This window comes from Sceloporus undulatus, chromosome 4 (genome assembly GCF_019175285.1).
Source record: "Sceloporus undulatus isolate JIND9_A2432 ecotype Alabama chromosome 4, SceUnd_v1.1, whole genome shotgun sequence".
NCBI classification, from domain to species: domain Eukaryota; kingdom Metazoa; phylum Chordata; class Lepidosauria; order Squamata; family Phrynosomatidae; genus Sceloporus; species Sceloporus undulatus.
In genome coordinates, this window is record NC_056525.1 from 132,126,285 (window position 1) to 132,141,169 (window position 14,885).

Here is a 14,885-nt window from a genome sequence, read left to right on the forward strand (position 1 = left end):
AGCATAGGTAATTATTTGTCTTGCCTAAAAACAAAGATCACTCCCCTCCAAAGAACACAAACAGAAGCAGAGTTTTCACGCAAAGGGAAGCAACTTGCAGATGTTTCCCAATCAGCTTCAAAAACACTGTATAGAAGTCATCCAGTATTAGTCCTAACATAAGATAACACAACTTAATGAAAAAAAACCTTTTGTTGTTGTTGATGCTGCTGCTAGAGGTATCCCTATTCAAATCACATACACTAAACATATGTACCAGGTGGCGGTGGGGGGAGGGGAGATGTGAGATTTTGGCATCATGAGTCAAAATAACGCCACTGCTTTTGAGCTCTATGTGCCTTGCCTTGTGTATGGTGGGAGGAACATCTTTTGCAGTACTGTCTCAGCAGCAAAATGTCTTGGGCAGATCCTGAAACCACCACAGATTTTAAAAAGGAAAGAAAATGAGAGTTCTGTGTTATTTTAGATAAAAGTAAAATTTATTGGTGGCAAATGCACTATGGAGATTTTTAGACCTGGAAAAAAAACCAGGCGTAAATGACATACTCCTGGCAAAGCTGCGTGATTGCATTGAAGATTTTCATACATGCTGTACTTATCCAGGATTTCTCCCATGAAGATCCAGGAATGCTCCAGCAACAAACCATTCACAGGGAAGTACCAGAAATGGTTTGTTGCTGGAGCATTCCTGGTTCTTTCCACAATAAGTCCTGGATAAGTGTGATGTCATCTGAAAATGTTCAGCGTGATTGCACAATTATCCCAGGAGTATGCCTTTTTCTTCCCCAATTTTCCCCTGTCTGATAATCTCCTATCTCTCTGGACATGATATGCTCAGGCCAAATCCCCTTGTGGGCAGAACCCTTTTCACGTACACACACCCAACATTACACATACAATTCATATATACACGTATGTTGGTGTAGTATGATCATGTTTAGCACTCCCTTATTATTATTACACTGACATAACTGAGGTTGAAATCCAATAGCTGGCATGAGAGATAGGAGGAAAAATTGCATCTGTATGACTGCTTGTGGCAGTTTGTCTTGAAAGGTATTGTGTGTGTGTGTGTGGGGGGGGGTTGCCCAGCAATGTAGCTGCAACAAAAGCTGCTCTGTTACTCTTTCTCCAAAGGGAAATCCAAGAAGATATTGCTTGTTTGTATTGGATATAATTAGTTTTTATGATGAAATAGTGTTAAATATATAACTACTCTCTGGCTCTGGCTCTGTTTCTGCTTTGTTTTCTCATGTGATAAGACTCTTGGTCTTTTCTCTACCCTAAGTGGAAGAGCCAGACCCTCCCCCAATGAAGTAATACCTAGTTCCATATATTATGGAATATTTTAAAAAACTAAAAATGTCATCTGCAGGGCAAATTAACATCCAGCAACAAACATAATACTGGTTGGGCAGGATATCCTCCCTGTTACTGTTGTTGTTGTGTGCCTTCAAGTCATTTCTAACTTATGGAGACCCTAATGTGACGCTGTCGTAAGGTTTCTTGTCAAGATTTGTTTAGCGGGGGTTTGCCATTGCCTTCTCCTGAGGCTGAGAGCATGGGGAATGCCCAAGGTCACCCAGTAGGTTTCCAGCTGGGAATCGAATTCTGGTCTCCAGAGTCATAGTCCAACATTCAAACCACTATGCCATGCTGGCTCTCATATGCCCCCTAATATGGCAGAAAAGAAACCTTCACAGTAAATACCATGTTCCATTTTCATATAGCATGGGAAGAGCATCCTTGCCTGAGACCTACCAAAGCAATCAACACCAAGGTGGGATATCGCCTGCATCCCATCACTGAGACACCGCATCCCGAAAAACATGCCCACCAAAGGCTGTATCTACCAACATTAATCTTTTAATGACATACAAAAGAAGAGGACACCATTGTAAAGGATGTGCTAGGCAGCCAATCCTAGTTCAGAAAGAACGTGAAGGGGGCTGCGGGGGAACAGAATGTAATAAAAAGGCAGATACAGACAAGGTTTGAAGTTGGTACAGACAGGATTTTGATTTCAGAAAGTTGATAGTTGATACTGACAGGGTGTTGAGATGATGTGGGGATGCCAAACTAAAGGCAGCTGAAGTAGCCGCACTTTTGGTAGAACTAGCCTTAATCCCCTTAAGAGCAAGAGCAGATCCAAACATGTAACATATCTCAATGTACTATCTAACCCCCCTGACAAAACTGATGCAGGAACAAGTCTCTCAGTGTTGACAATTGAAAGGAAATAAATAATCTTTATTAACCTTCCATTATGAAGCCAAGGCCTCCCTCCAGTCCATCTGCCTTGGTCCAGGCCTTGGAGGTAGAGAAGAACTGCTGGACCTCTTATCCTTTCCCTCCACCACTCCCTTCTCCTTCTGTGTCATGTCTTTTTAGATTGTAAGCCCGAGGGCAGGGAACCGTCTAACTAAAAAGATTGCATGTACAGCACTGCGTAAATTTACAGTGCTTCATCAATAAAGGTTAATAATAATAATAAATCAGATTAACAGAAGGACTCCAAATAAAATTTCATTGCTCTACGTAGATCCAACATACAAGTCCCCTTTTTTTCTGCACTCTAGGATTGGGATAGAAAGATGACAAGAACCTCCTGAGAATTATGAAAGGCTGAATTCACCTTGGGAATAAAAGTTGGATCAAGTCTAAATACCACTGAATCCTTGTGAAAAATACAGAGCTCTTGAGGACCAAAAGTCCTCTTAACTCAGACACTCTCCCGAGCCAAGGTAACAGCAGCCAAAAATAGAACTTTCCAAGTCAGAAATTTAAGATGTACAGACCACAGCAGTTCAACTGACAATTTGAATAATGGCTGCAAAACAATATACAAGTCCCATAGGGAACCCATAAACTGGAGATGGTCTTATTAAAACCATTCCTTTCGAAAAATTCTTAATCTAAGGGTATCTAGAGATAGGATTATCATTCTTCCCTTTCAAAATAGACAATAAATCTGACCCTACTGTTATAAGGTATTAGTGCTCAACCCTCTCTTCAGACCAAATGGTAAGAATGCCAAAATCAAACTAATGGAAATTTTTTGAGGACATACCCTTTTACAGTTGCTCCAGCCAATAAAACACATATCTCCTGATCTCATGCAAATGGTACTGTATGGCCGCCAAAATTGTCTTAGTAACTTTGTCAGAATAACTCTTGGATTTCTTTCAATTCGCCCCACCCAGACTCCAAATCTATAATTGTAACCAACTTGAATCTGGATAAAGAAACCCTTTTGGTCTTAACAGCTATGGTGGGAAATACTAAAAGTCCTTTATCTTCAGACTTGCCAGGTTGGAAAATCAGGCTCTGTAAGGTCAATGGAGTGTTCTGAGAATCACTTTTACTCTACTCATCCTGATCTTTCATAGAGCCATTCACTAAAGAGTGAACAGATATTCGAAGACACTGTCATTCAACACCTGGAAACAAATCTGGGCAATCTGAAATTCCCCCTTGACACAAACAAGCACATCCTTGTGATGCCAAAGGGCTAAACTATCCTGTGAAACATGAAGGTGTTCAGACACCATTCTCCTTGATCTATGTCAGTGATGTCCCAACTCTGGACCTCCAGGTGTTTTTGGCTTCAGCTCCCAGAATCCCAGACTACTGGCCAAAGTGGCTGGGGCTTCTGGGAGATGAAGTCCAAAACACCTGGAGGGCCAGAGTTTGGACATCACTGATCTATGTTTTTCCTGTTCATCCAATCTATTTTGGTACTGAGTTGGCCCTAGAGATAATTGGCCTAGTTTACAGATCTGACACAGCAGTCTCATCTCTTGTACCGGGAATCCTATTTCGTTCTTGATCACTTCTTTGATATATGGCAACAGCAGAAAGAATATTATTTTCTCAAACTTGGAAACTGACTGACACATGGGCAACAGAAAAACATATTGTTAAGGTTGCTAAGTTAGCCCAAATAGCCAAATTAACATGGATTTTAAAGTATAAACCAATTGAAGACTTTCTGAAAGACTGATATCTCTATTAAAGAAATTCCATCTAAAATTATTAAGAACTTCCTGAAAGTAAGAACTGTTGACAGTGGAATACTCTGCCTTGGAGAGCGGTGGAGTTGTCTTCTTTGGAGGTTTTTAAACAGGGGCTGGATGGCCTTCTGTCAGGAGTGCTTTGATTGTGTATTCCTACATGGCAGGAAGTTGTACCAGATGGCCCTTTGTAAGCTCTTCCAATTCTAGGATACTATGATTGGAAACAGTTTATGAATTTTTTTAGCAGTAAGAGCTCTGACAATGTAATAATCTCTGGTTATGGTTATTAGTAATTTTAGTACGATTAGTTAGTTTAGCCTGTAATGATAGAATAATATTTTATTCCTCTTTTTTATTTTTATTTTTATCACAGCCAAGATTGGGGAAGGGGGATGTAAGAGCTTTCCAGTGTATTAGTTGTATGTATTTTTCTTCCTTTCTTTTCTTTCTGTTTCTTTATCTTTGATTGCACATTAGATTGTTTGTCCCAAAAAATTAATCTTAAAAAAAGGAGTCTCATCCCTTTCATGAGAGAATGAGCCCACATCCCTCCTTGCTGATTTATGTAGGCTTTGGCAGAGATGTTGTTTGACCAGACCAATACGTACATCTATGCCCTGCATCAGATGCTTCAGTGCTAATCGCATCACTTTCAGTTCCAGCTAACTGTTGTCACAAATTTCCTTCATCTGAAACCAAAGGTCCTACATCTTGACAATGAAAACTGATTCATCCACTGAAATCAGTACAACTGCAAGTATTGTTGTAAACATTGCTTTAAGATGAAATGGGCCCTTGGTATCCACTGGGTTTGGTTCCAGGACCCGTTGTTGATATCAAAACCTGAGGGTGCTCAAGTTCCATTAAATACAATAGTGTAGTGAAATTATGTCCTTTATATAAAATGGCAAAATCAAACATTGTTTTTTTTCAATTTTTAAAAAATATTTTCAAGACATTGATACCTGAATCCATGGATGTAGACTCCATGGCTCTAGAGGGCTGACCATGCTCAATCACAATTGTCCCTCTACATTTGTGGGGTTAGGGGTGCAGGACCCCTGTGAATATGGAAAAGCTGCAAATATCTCTAGATACCCCCCAAAATCGTATTTAACCCAGGAAAAAAAAGTACCTGTACAATTCATGAATTATTGGATGTCACCTGCATTCCTGCTCTATGCCATTTTTAGGTCAGGCAGTTTAACTGTGCTCCGCTGCATGAATGTTCCCTCTCTTGCTTACTGGCTCACTCACCTGGGCAGGCAGGGACAAGGGGATGGATGGGGAAGTGGAAAATCAAACTGGCAGTTTGGCTTCACTGTTGGGCCACATGTGTTCCCTCACTTGTTTATATGCCTGCTCACTCAGGTGGGCAGGGGGAAAACATATGGGATGGGAGAGTGGGCAATCAAATTGGCAGAGTGATTCATAGAATCATAGAACTGGAAGAGACCACAAGGGCCATCCAACCCCTTGCCATGCAGGAATTCTCAACCAAAGAATCCCTGACAGATAGCCATCCAGCCTCTGTTTAAAGACCTCCAAAGAAGGAGACTCCACTACTCTCCGAGAAAAAGTGTCCCACTATCGAATAGCTCTTACTGCCAGGAAGTTCCTCCTAATGTTGAGATGGAATCTTTTTTCCTGTAGCTGACATCCATTGCTCCAGGGCCCATTCTCTGGAGCAGCAGAAAACAAGCATGCTCCCTCCTCAATATGACATCCCTTCAAATATTTAAACAGGGCTGTGACCCTGAGTTCTGGCATTATAAATGTGCAGATGCCGGAGGGCGGAAAGAAAGCAAAAATGTCTTCCCACTTTCTCCACACACTCTGCTTTTACTCAATAAACCATCACAAATGCTCCCTTCACACTTGTCACCCCACTCCCATTTCAAAAGCCCGCCAAACCCACCGGTCTTTCTTATTGGGAGCATTGATTCTGCCTCCCTGTTCACACCTCTAGAATATACCCCTTCCCCAGTTCTATTCTCTTCCTTTTGGGGATATGAGGAGGTGACACAGGATTTCCAAATGGAGCTCCAAGTTCCGCTGCCTCCACTTCCTGTCAAGGCAGTTGCCCACACCTGAAGCCTCTCTCTGTCTCTCATAAATAGCCTCCATGTCCCACCACTTGTGGGTCAATGATCTTCCACTCCTCCATCTCACCCCCTTGCCACTGCTCACCCAAGTGAGCGAGCAAAGCCAAACTGCCTGACTTAACTGAACACAGCTCAAGATGGATGTTATCCAAGCTCCTTCATTGGCAAAAAAATCTGCAAATTATCAAATCCGCAGAGGTGAAGCCTACAAATGTGGAGGGATGACTGTACTTTCTCCTACAGTCATTGAATTTTTAGGAAGAGCCTACTGTTTTGATGATCTGCTTCTTTTTTCTTGCACATATATTCTAGGGGTTCATCTTTATCCTCAGTAGTGTAACTCTGTAGTACCGAATTTTAATTTTTAAGTAAATTTTATTAATATAAGTGTAACAAAATCTCTCATTATCAAAATTACACACCAACAGCCTTATTATACTGTCCCTTAATAAACAATTATACTTACTTATATCTTAAGTAATTCTTGCAAGCAGTTTTCTTTAAAAAAAGAACATTTAAATATTAATTATGATTAACTGAACAGTTCCATCCAATCCATTTTTTTAATCTATTTATTTTATTTATATACCACCTTTCTCCCAGGCTGGGACCCAAAGTGGCTTCCATAACACATTACAATTTTAACTGAAGTATAATTTCTACTATAGCAAGAAACGTTACCTAAGCATACACACTGCTTATTCCTTTCATACTATTTATTCTTCCCCTGCATTAATCCAGTTTTGACAGACTTACTCTTCTCCTCCCCAACCTTAGTTTAATGTATTTAACTACAGACAAATTAAATTTCTATTGAATAATCTTTGGTGTGGCTGCATTTCTCTATTAGATATAAGGACTGCAATGCCGTTGGTAAAATGATTACACTACTGGCAGTTAGAAGAGACAAAATACATTTGTTATAATCTCCATGGCAGGCTCATCTGACATCATCCTTTCCCAGGACATGTCCTACATATGAACCTTCTGTCCAGGAAGAACTTCAAAACGTCTCCACATCAAGCATGATTTTACATTTACATTAGTGTTTTTAGCTTTTATTTTGTAATGCCCTACACATTTCTTGAATGTCCTATTTTTTGTGGTGCCTTGTCTTCCTTTGCAGTTATGACATCTGGTCACCCTTCTCCATGGCAAATATTTAAAAATAATTTTCCATTAAACTAGTTACATGAACTGCAAATAATGACTCTACAATACTCAGCAGCTTTTAAAACAGCAGGCCCAAAGATTATTGTGAACTTCCAATGGGATCACCCAGGAAGTTTATCTCAAGAATGGGTCATGATTCCCATACAGGCCAATAATGGAAGTGTCTGTGCAACTCTGGAAATGCAAGGATCAGTTATCAACTCTGCTATTTATATGAAGCTGCAGGATGAAACTATCTAGCGGTCAGTCAGATATCAATATCACACCTACCTCTATTTTTGTTTTGCAAACAAACCAGCATACGAATGAAAGCAAGGAGATGGCAATCAAGTCCAAACAAGATGGAAGCAATTATACATGGCAGTAATGGCTGCTCCTTACTAACCCACCTCATTTGGCATATACATTGCAAACTGGTAGAATTAAAAGATATAGCCATGTTAGTCTGTAGAATCAGTATGTAGAGACATCTTGTCACACCTTTGAGACTGAAAGGAAGAAGTTGGTAGCATGAGCTTTCCTAGACTTAGGTCTATTTCCAAATGCATCTGAGTAAGTAGACCTAAGTCTATCAAAGCTCATGCTGCCAACTTCTTCCTTTCAGATTGCCAACTAGAATAGGTCAGGACCCAGGATTTCTCAAATGTCCAAATTACACATTTACAGGAGAACTATATTTGCTCTCTCCACAATGTTTCAGTTAGTGTATATACTTTGCTAGTATGGTTACAAATCCTTCTCATCATCCTGTATATACTCATGTATAAGTCTAGAAATTTAGGTTAAAAAATTGACCCCCAAAACCTTAGTCGACTTATCCATGGGTCAATGTAAGTATTGTATCTTAACTCTTATTTAAAAGAAGGAACCATCTCCTGATGAAAAGCAAGAGTATAATATGTGAAGCTCCCGACCTCCTTTACTCTCTCATCCATCCAGTCTTAAGACTAAGCACAAAGAATTATGTCTGCTGGACTTTTGTAAGTTCTTTGACATTGTTTTGCTTTGCTTCATCTTTTAGATCCTTTGCTATATTCCCCTAAATTTTATCCTCGACTTATCCATGGGTCATAGCAAAATCCATAATTTTGGTCCCAAAACCTGTCCTCGACTTATACACAGGTCGACTTATAGTTGAGTATATACGGTATGTGCCTTCAAGTCATTTCTAACCTATGGCAACCCTAAGGTGAACCTAGCATGAGGTTTTCTGAGGCTCATAGGCCCCATACGGACAGGCCAAAATAAAGCTGCTTCGGGTCACTTTGGAGGTATGCTGTTTCAACGATGCATGCATACTAAGAGTCCAGAAGCTGCGCCAAAGCTGCGCTCTAGTTCTTAGGACTGGTTTGTGGCTTTGGAATGGCTTTCGGACTCTTAGGACACATGCATCATTGAAACGGCATGCCTCCAAAGTGACCCGAAGCAGCTTTATTTTGGCCTGTCTGTATGGGGCCATAGTGTGTAACTTGTCAGGGTAATCCAGTGGGTTTCCATGCCTGAGCAGAGATTTTAATCCTGAACTCCAGAGTTGTAGCCCAGTGTTCAAACCACACCACCAGGCTGGCTCTCTATCCAAGAGTTACAAGATCATAAACTATCTTCATTATTTTGTCTTGCCTCACTAGCTAAAGGGAGAAGGGGTTCATCACTAGTCCTTTGAAATATATGGCATATACTTAGCATTCAAGTAAGAGAGGGATGTTTGCAGGTACTGTACAGGGGAAATGGTCAGACACAACCTGGTGGACTACATCTTTATTATCTACAGTTGTGGTCCATTGTGGGACAGGGATCCCAGGGACCAAATGGTTTGCCTGCTGGCCAAGGGACACTCTTCATCCTAACCACTCCAAGAAGCACCCTAGGGAACTAAACATGGAACCCATGATAATAGGCTGTTGTTGTTGTTGTGTGCCTTCAGCTCTTTTCAGATTTATGGCAACCTGAAGGTGAGCCTATCATGGGGTCTTCTTGGCAAGATTTGTTCAGAAGAGGTTTGCCATTCCTTTTCCCTGAGGTTGAGAGCATGTGACTTGCCCAAGGCCACTTAGTGGGGATTTGAACCCTGGTTTTCAGATTTGCAGTCCAACACTCAAACCTCTACGCAACACTGGCTCTTGCTAATATGCTAATCCATACAACCTGGGAATGAAGTAGCCATCAGCCTCTGACATTGATCTGGCCGTGTCAGCCTGTACCCCCAAGGTCCCTGAAGGGGACCGCAATACTAGTGGAAATGATTGACAAGCAGTCTGCATCACCCCGACAATTGGATCTGGACCCACGATAAAGACCAAGTTGTGACAGTATAAGAAATGAACACAGAGTAACTGAACAAAGGTCATTTATACACAATAATGATGTGAATGAGAATCCTAGAGATTCTGCTTCAAGGGAGAAGGGAACACCCTGATGCTGCCACTGAAAAAGTCCAACCAGAAGCGAGAGAAAGGTCCATGTATGGAAGCATCATAGAACATGCTGCTCTGTAAAGAGAAATCAGTAACACTCCCCCCCCCTTACTTCCCACTGTTGCAATATGCCAGATTCTTCACCTAACCTCTCAGGTTTCACTAGATATCTGAGTGAAATTGAGAATCCAAAAATGCTTCTATTTGGTTTTTCCACAATACAGACTTAAGGTACTGACAAGTTTATTCACTTTATTATAACTTCAGAGGTGTGGCCATATTAACAGAAGACTCCTCAAGATTCCTTATTTTCTCTGCAGTATATACACCCATTTTTACTGCATCAATTCTCATAGACCTCATGTATATTTATGTTAGGTTCTCAGAAGGTACTGAGATAATAGCAGCCCACTGGGACAAAAATATATATAAATCAATGGAGAACATTTAGGCCAAAAGTGATAGTGTCCTCTCAGAAAGAAAGAAAGAAACCCAGAGAGCTGGAATAAAGGACAACGCCCTAAATATAGGGAACAAAATCCAAGCCAGAAAGCAAATTTTAGCATCCAGCAATTCGCCAGTGCAGGAAGCAGCAATGATGCAATGTCCCATTCCTAGGCCCCATTGATACCCTGCCAAAAGGCAGGACAGAAGCACAGTGTTCTCTCTAGAGAGGAAATTGAGCTAGTCACCAAGCAAGGAAATGTTTCCTACTGTACAGAGTACAAAAGTTGAGTGAGGACAATGATTTAAGTTCAATTCTTTTTTCTGCAGTTTTCTGCCCTGATGGCTGAAGGACACAGTAGGCAACTTGGGGAGACGAGGGCAGGGGGGAGACCCAGACGACTGACAAATTGCAGTGCCAGTTACTCTATCAACAACTTTAGGGGTATTAATAGGCAGTGGTTACTTCACATGCTGGATTAGGCCAAACCTTATCCAGTCCCTGGGTATTAATCACTTTAGGCTTCAAAAAACTATGAATCACCATAGTTTATGGAAAGGCAAAAAGGATTCATGATTTACAAAGATGGTAACAATTATACCCATTCTTCAGGTGATAAACTAAGGCATAGTGAGAACAGCAAAGCATGCTGTAGTGCAAGAAGGACTAACAAATTTATTTATCATGATTAGGTTTATAAAAGCTCACAATGTAATACATTTGCTAGTCTTTAAAATGGCACAGGACTCTTTGGGGTACTGAGATGCAATAATTGCTTTCTGTTGCAGATCACAGGGTGAGTGCCCAAGAGAAGATGCTAAGAAGGGGATGAAAGACCCCAGTAGTTCCTTACCCAAACCTATCTGCCTTACCTGGAGCACTGCAGCCTTGCATATGTGTGTGTGTGAGAGAGAGATCCCATTAATTTCATTAGGTTTTATTAGGTGAGGAATACTCGGAGTTGGCTCTGCCAGCTCCTTTCTCTAAAATATAGCTTTCCCCTTCCTGAATTTCCCTGCTCCTCCCAGCTGCGTCAAGGCTGTGCCTTGCAGCCTCAAAGGAAACTAGGAGGAAAGTGAATGAATCAAGGCTTTGTTGGGAATGCTACCTTCTGTCCCAGAAGTCTTGTTGCCTCTGAACCACAACTCCTGTTTCTGTTCCACTGTATGTCCTGCCTGTCATCCCTATACAATTAAGGGACAGGGGAATAAAAACAGCTGGGTCTGGATATTTCTGCTGCCATCAAGAGACAGCTGTAACTGCATTTTTGAAAGCTGACAGGGGTGGGGCATTGGGGAAGCACAATCCTGGGAGGAAGCGGGAGCCTCCCAAATGATGTAGCCATAAAGGCGAACCAGATCAGGGGCAGCTTTATATAGTTCTTGAACTACACATCTCCTCTCAGCCTAGACCTTGGAATAACTAATCCAATAAGCTAATCAGTTACCCCAATTTCATTAAATATTTTCTTAATGATTTTAAAAATCTGCTCTTCTAAATGTTACAGGCCAGTGGTGTTAGAGATCTGAGTAAAGATTAATGCAACAAATTTTATAGTTTCCACTAAAATTATGATAGCAAGCTAATTATTGATTTAACGCCAGTGTTTCAGTATGAATAGAAGAGATTCTCAATTCTGCTCAGTCTGACTAGAAACACAGGCTGCACGTGGCTCTTCTTTCCAGGGCACTGGGCAATTAGGGCGCAGCTGGGAACGAAGCTGCCTACTTGACAGAGCATCAACATTCCCCCCTCCACACCATTATTTTCCTCGCGCCTGAATAGAGGTAAGAGTAGAGAGAAGCCAGGCCATCTGCTAGAGAATCTCCCTCTGCTGACTCTGCAGGGAACAGCTGTAGGTTTCTAACCAGCTGTCCCAAACTGGATTGCAAATATAGGAAGCCCCACAGAAATCTCATAAAGGCAAACATGACACAAACTCTGGACTGATTTCCCAGTTTTTTTTAAATTTAAGAATGGTGGTTGTAGAGTCTTTAAACCTTTCTTTCTTGGTGCATTTGCTTAATCAAATTTACTTCTCTCTTCACCTTACCCATAATCTACGACTGACTACAACTGGGAATCATGCCTCGGTTCTTTTTCACTTGAAGCATCTTTGGAGTAACTTAGGCTGGGATAACAAGTCTCCACACCAACCCCTGGATATGGCCTTGTGTCTGACATGCAGAAAGTCCCAGTAAGTCTCTGGCATTGCCATACAGTACTGGAGAATCTTCAGTTTAAAGCTGTGGAAAACCACAGCCAGTCAGAATCCACAACAGTTGGTCCAGTGGACCATTGGAGTGAGCCAATATAAGATAGTTTCCTATTTCCCCTAGTGGCACTTCCCCCAATCCAGTGTAACCTTCTCACTACACATAACATGTAATTTTAATTAATTAAATTTATATCCCACCTTTCTCCCATCATGGAATTCAAGATAGTGTACAACCTCTTAAAAATACAACTTTTTAAAAACCTCTCTTATACAAAAGTTACAACACAATTAAACCAAGTTCTATTTAAAAACAACATGTTAAACACAGGTTAAAAGCAGTTTTAAAAATACATTTAAAGCATACTAAAATCAAAACACAACTCCCTCCCCATTAAAAACTCTATGTGCTGTAACACTGGAGAACTCAAATGCTTCCTTAAATTAAAAGGTCTTTACCTACTGACTGGCAGAACATCACCAAGGAGGGAACCAACTGGGTAAGGAGTTCTACAATTTTGGAGTGGCTATTGAGAAAGCTCTCTTGTGTCCTCGCCAACCGTGCCTGTGATGGTGGTGAGTCCAAATGAAAGCCCTTCACTGCAGATCTTAAAGTTCGACTAGGGTCATTTGCGGAGTTAATCTTTCAGTTAGTCTGCACCCAAGCATGTAGGGCTTTAAAAGTCAAAAACAGCACTTTGAATTGTGCCCAGATCAGCAACCAGTGGAACTGTTTCAAAAGGGTGGTTATATATTCCCTATAATCTCCCCCAGTTAGCAACCTGGCTGCATTTTGGGCCTAATGGAGTTTCCAAAATGTCCTGTCTGGATTAAACTTCAATTTGCCTTCATCTGTTACATTACTGACAGCACTGCCCCCAACTGTTATGTTAATATCATCATACTGATGACAACCAACTCCAAAATTCTGGATAACCTGTTCCAGTTATTTTATGCAAATGTTAAATAGCACGGGGGACAGAACCAAACACCAAGGGACTTCACAGGCCAATAGCCATGGGGGTGAAACAGGAATCCCCCAACACCATCATCTGAGGCCCCATTCCCACTCGCCCATTTGCCCTGGATAGAACTGGGCAGGACACCATGGCTGATGGTGTTGAAAGCCACTGAAAGATCTAGCAGAACCAACAGGGACGCACTCATCCTGTCCAGTTCACTGCATAGGTCATCCAGCAAGGTGACCAAAGGTGTGTCTGTCTCACAGCCAAACCTGGATTGAAATGGATATAGATAATCTATCTCACCCAGAAACCCCTGGAGTTGGAGGCCACTACATGCTCCAGGGGATATTTGAGACTGACCAGTAATTATCCAGTGTAGTCAGGTTTAGGGAGGATTTGTTTTGTTTAGCAGAGGCACCACATCTTCTTTTAGATGAGATGGAATTCTGGCTTGATGTGTATTCCCTTTACACACTCAGCCACTCCCCCTCTGGCCACTTTTATAAGCCAGGATGAAAGGGCGTGGGTCTAGTACACATGTAGTGGCCCTCACATCTCCAAGGGTCTAGTCCACATCCTTGGGCTGCACAAACTGAAATGTATCTAATAACACTGGATAAGCAAGGGGCAAGATTACATCCAGTGGACATGTATCAACAACAACATCCAAAATGATCCGAGCTAATTTATATGCAAAGGGTCAGGCAAATTATTCACAGTGGACTACTGAGTGGTATGCAAGCTGCTCCTGAGTATAAAAGGGGCAGAGTATAAAAGGCCTTTGACCACCCAAGATAACTGTGCTGGATGAACATGCAATGATGGCAATTTAAAAACAAACAAAAACACAAGATTTCACACATCACAATTGTTTTGAGCTTTCACTGCCAATGATTCCTTTCCAACAGCCACAGCACAGTCTTAAGCGTTTCTGTTGTTTTAAAGGGATCTGAGAAACTTTGTTTAAAGGAGAGTAAGAGTTAGAAAGGCACAGGGACGTAGCCAAGGGGGGGGTTCTTGGGGTCCGGGCCCCCCCCCCTTCCATTAGAAAAATGAATGGTGTGTGCTGCTGCGCCACTGCTCCCAAGCCTCATTATAATGGTGGCACTTAGTCTGGACCCCCTCCCATCCTAAAATCCTGGCTACATCCCTGGAAGGCAGGTAAAACATATGCACAAGCATACACAGAGAAGTACTTATAGAATCCCACAAGAAAGAATGTAAGACAATGGCTAATTTGACAATGCTGATCAAAGAGAAATCTTTGAACAGATTTAAGAAAGACTGGGAATTATTTTATTTCATATATACAGTTTAGCTGGGGGTACGTGTCAGTTTTAGGCTTTGTAAAATAACCCGTTTGTATATTAGAGACATAAATATATTATTACATATAAAGAAGTATAGTAATAGTGGTATGTATCCTTCAGTTGGGGAGGGGGAAGTCACTAGTGTATGCTTGTTTTTGTTTAGTAGTAGGTAAGCTGGGTTTTGTTATTGACATGTGTGTTTTAACTAAATATATACAATTTGTTAGTGCTAGATCCTTTGC

At 41.3% G+C, this 14,885-nt stretch overlaps 1 protein-coding gene across 2 annotated transcripts in view; it reads right to left on the minus strand.

Moving 5' to 3' along the window:
- The window catches only part of CRIP2 (cysteine rich protein 2), a 34,146-nt gene extending 21,285 nt beyond the window's left edge, over nt 1-12,861 (minus strand). Inside the window, exon 1 of one of the 2 annotated variants that reach the window (XM_042462657.1) lies at nt 12,828-12,861. In XM_042462657.1, the coding sequence (XP_042318591.1) occupies nt 12,828-12,846 (19 nt within the window). In that variant the 5' untranslated portion in view covers nt 12,847-12,861. Of the gene's footprint in view, nt 1-11,025; nt 11,063-12,827 lie in introns of those variants that run through there. The other variant, XM_042462656.1, reaches the window with a different exon arrangement.
- Nucleotides 12,862-14,885: the final 2,024 nt, after the last annotated feature.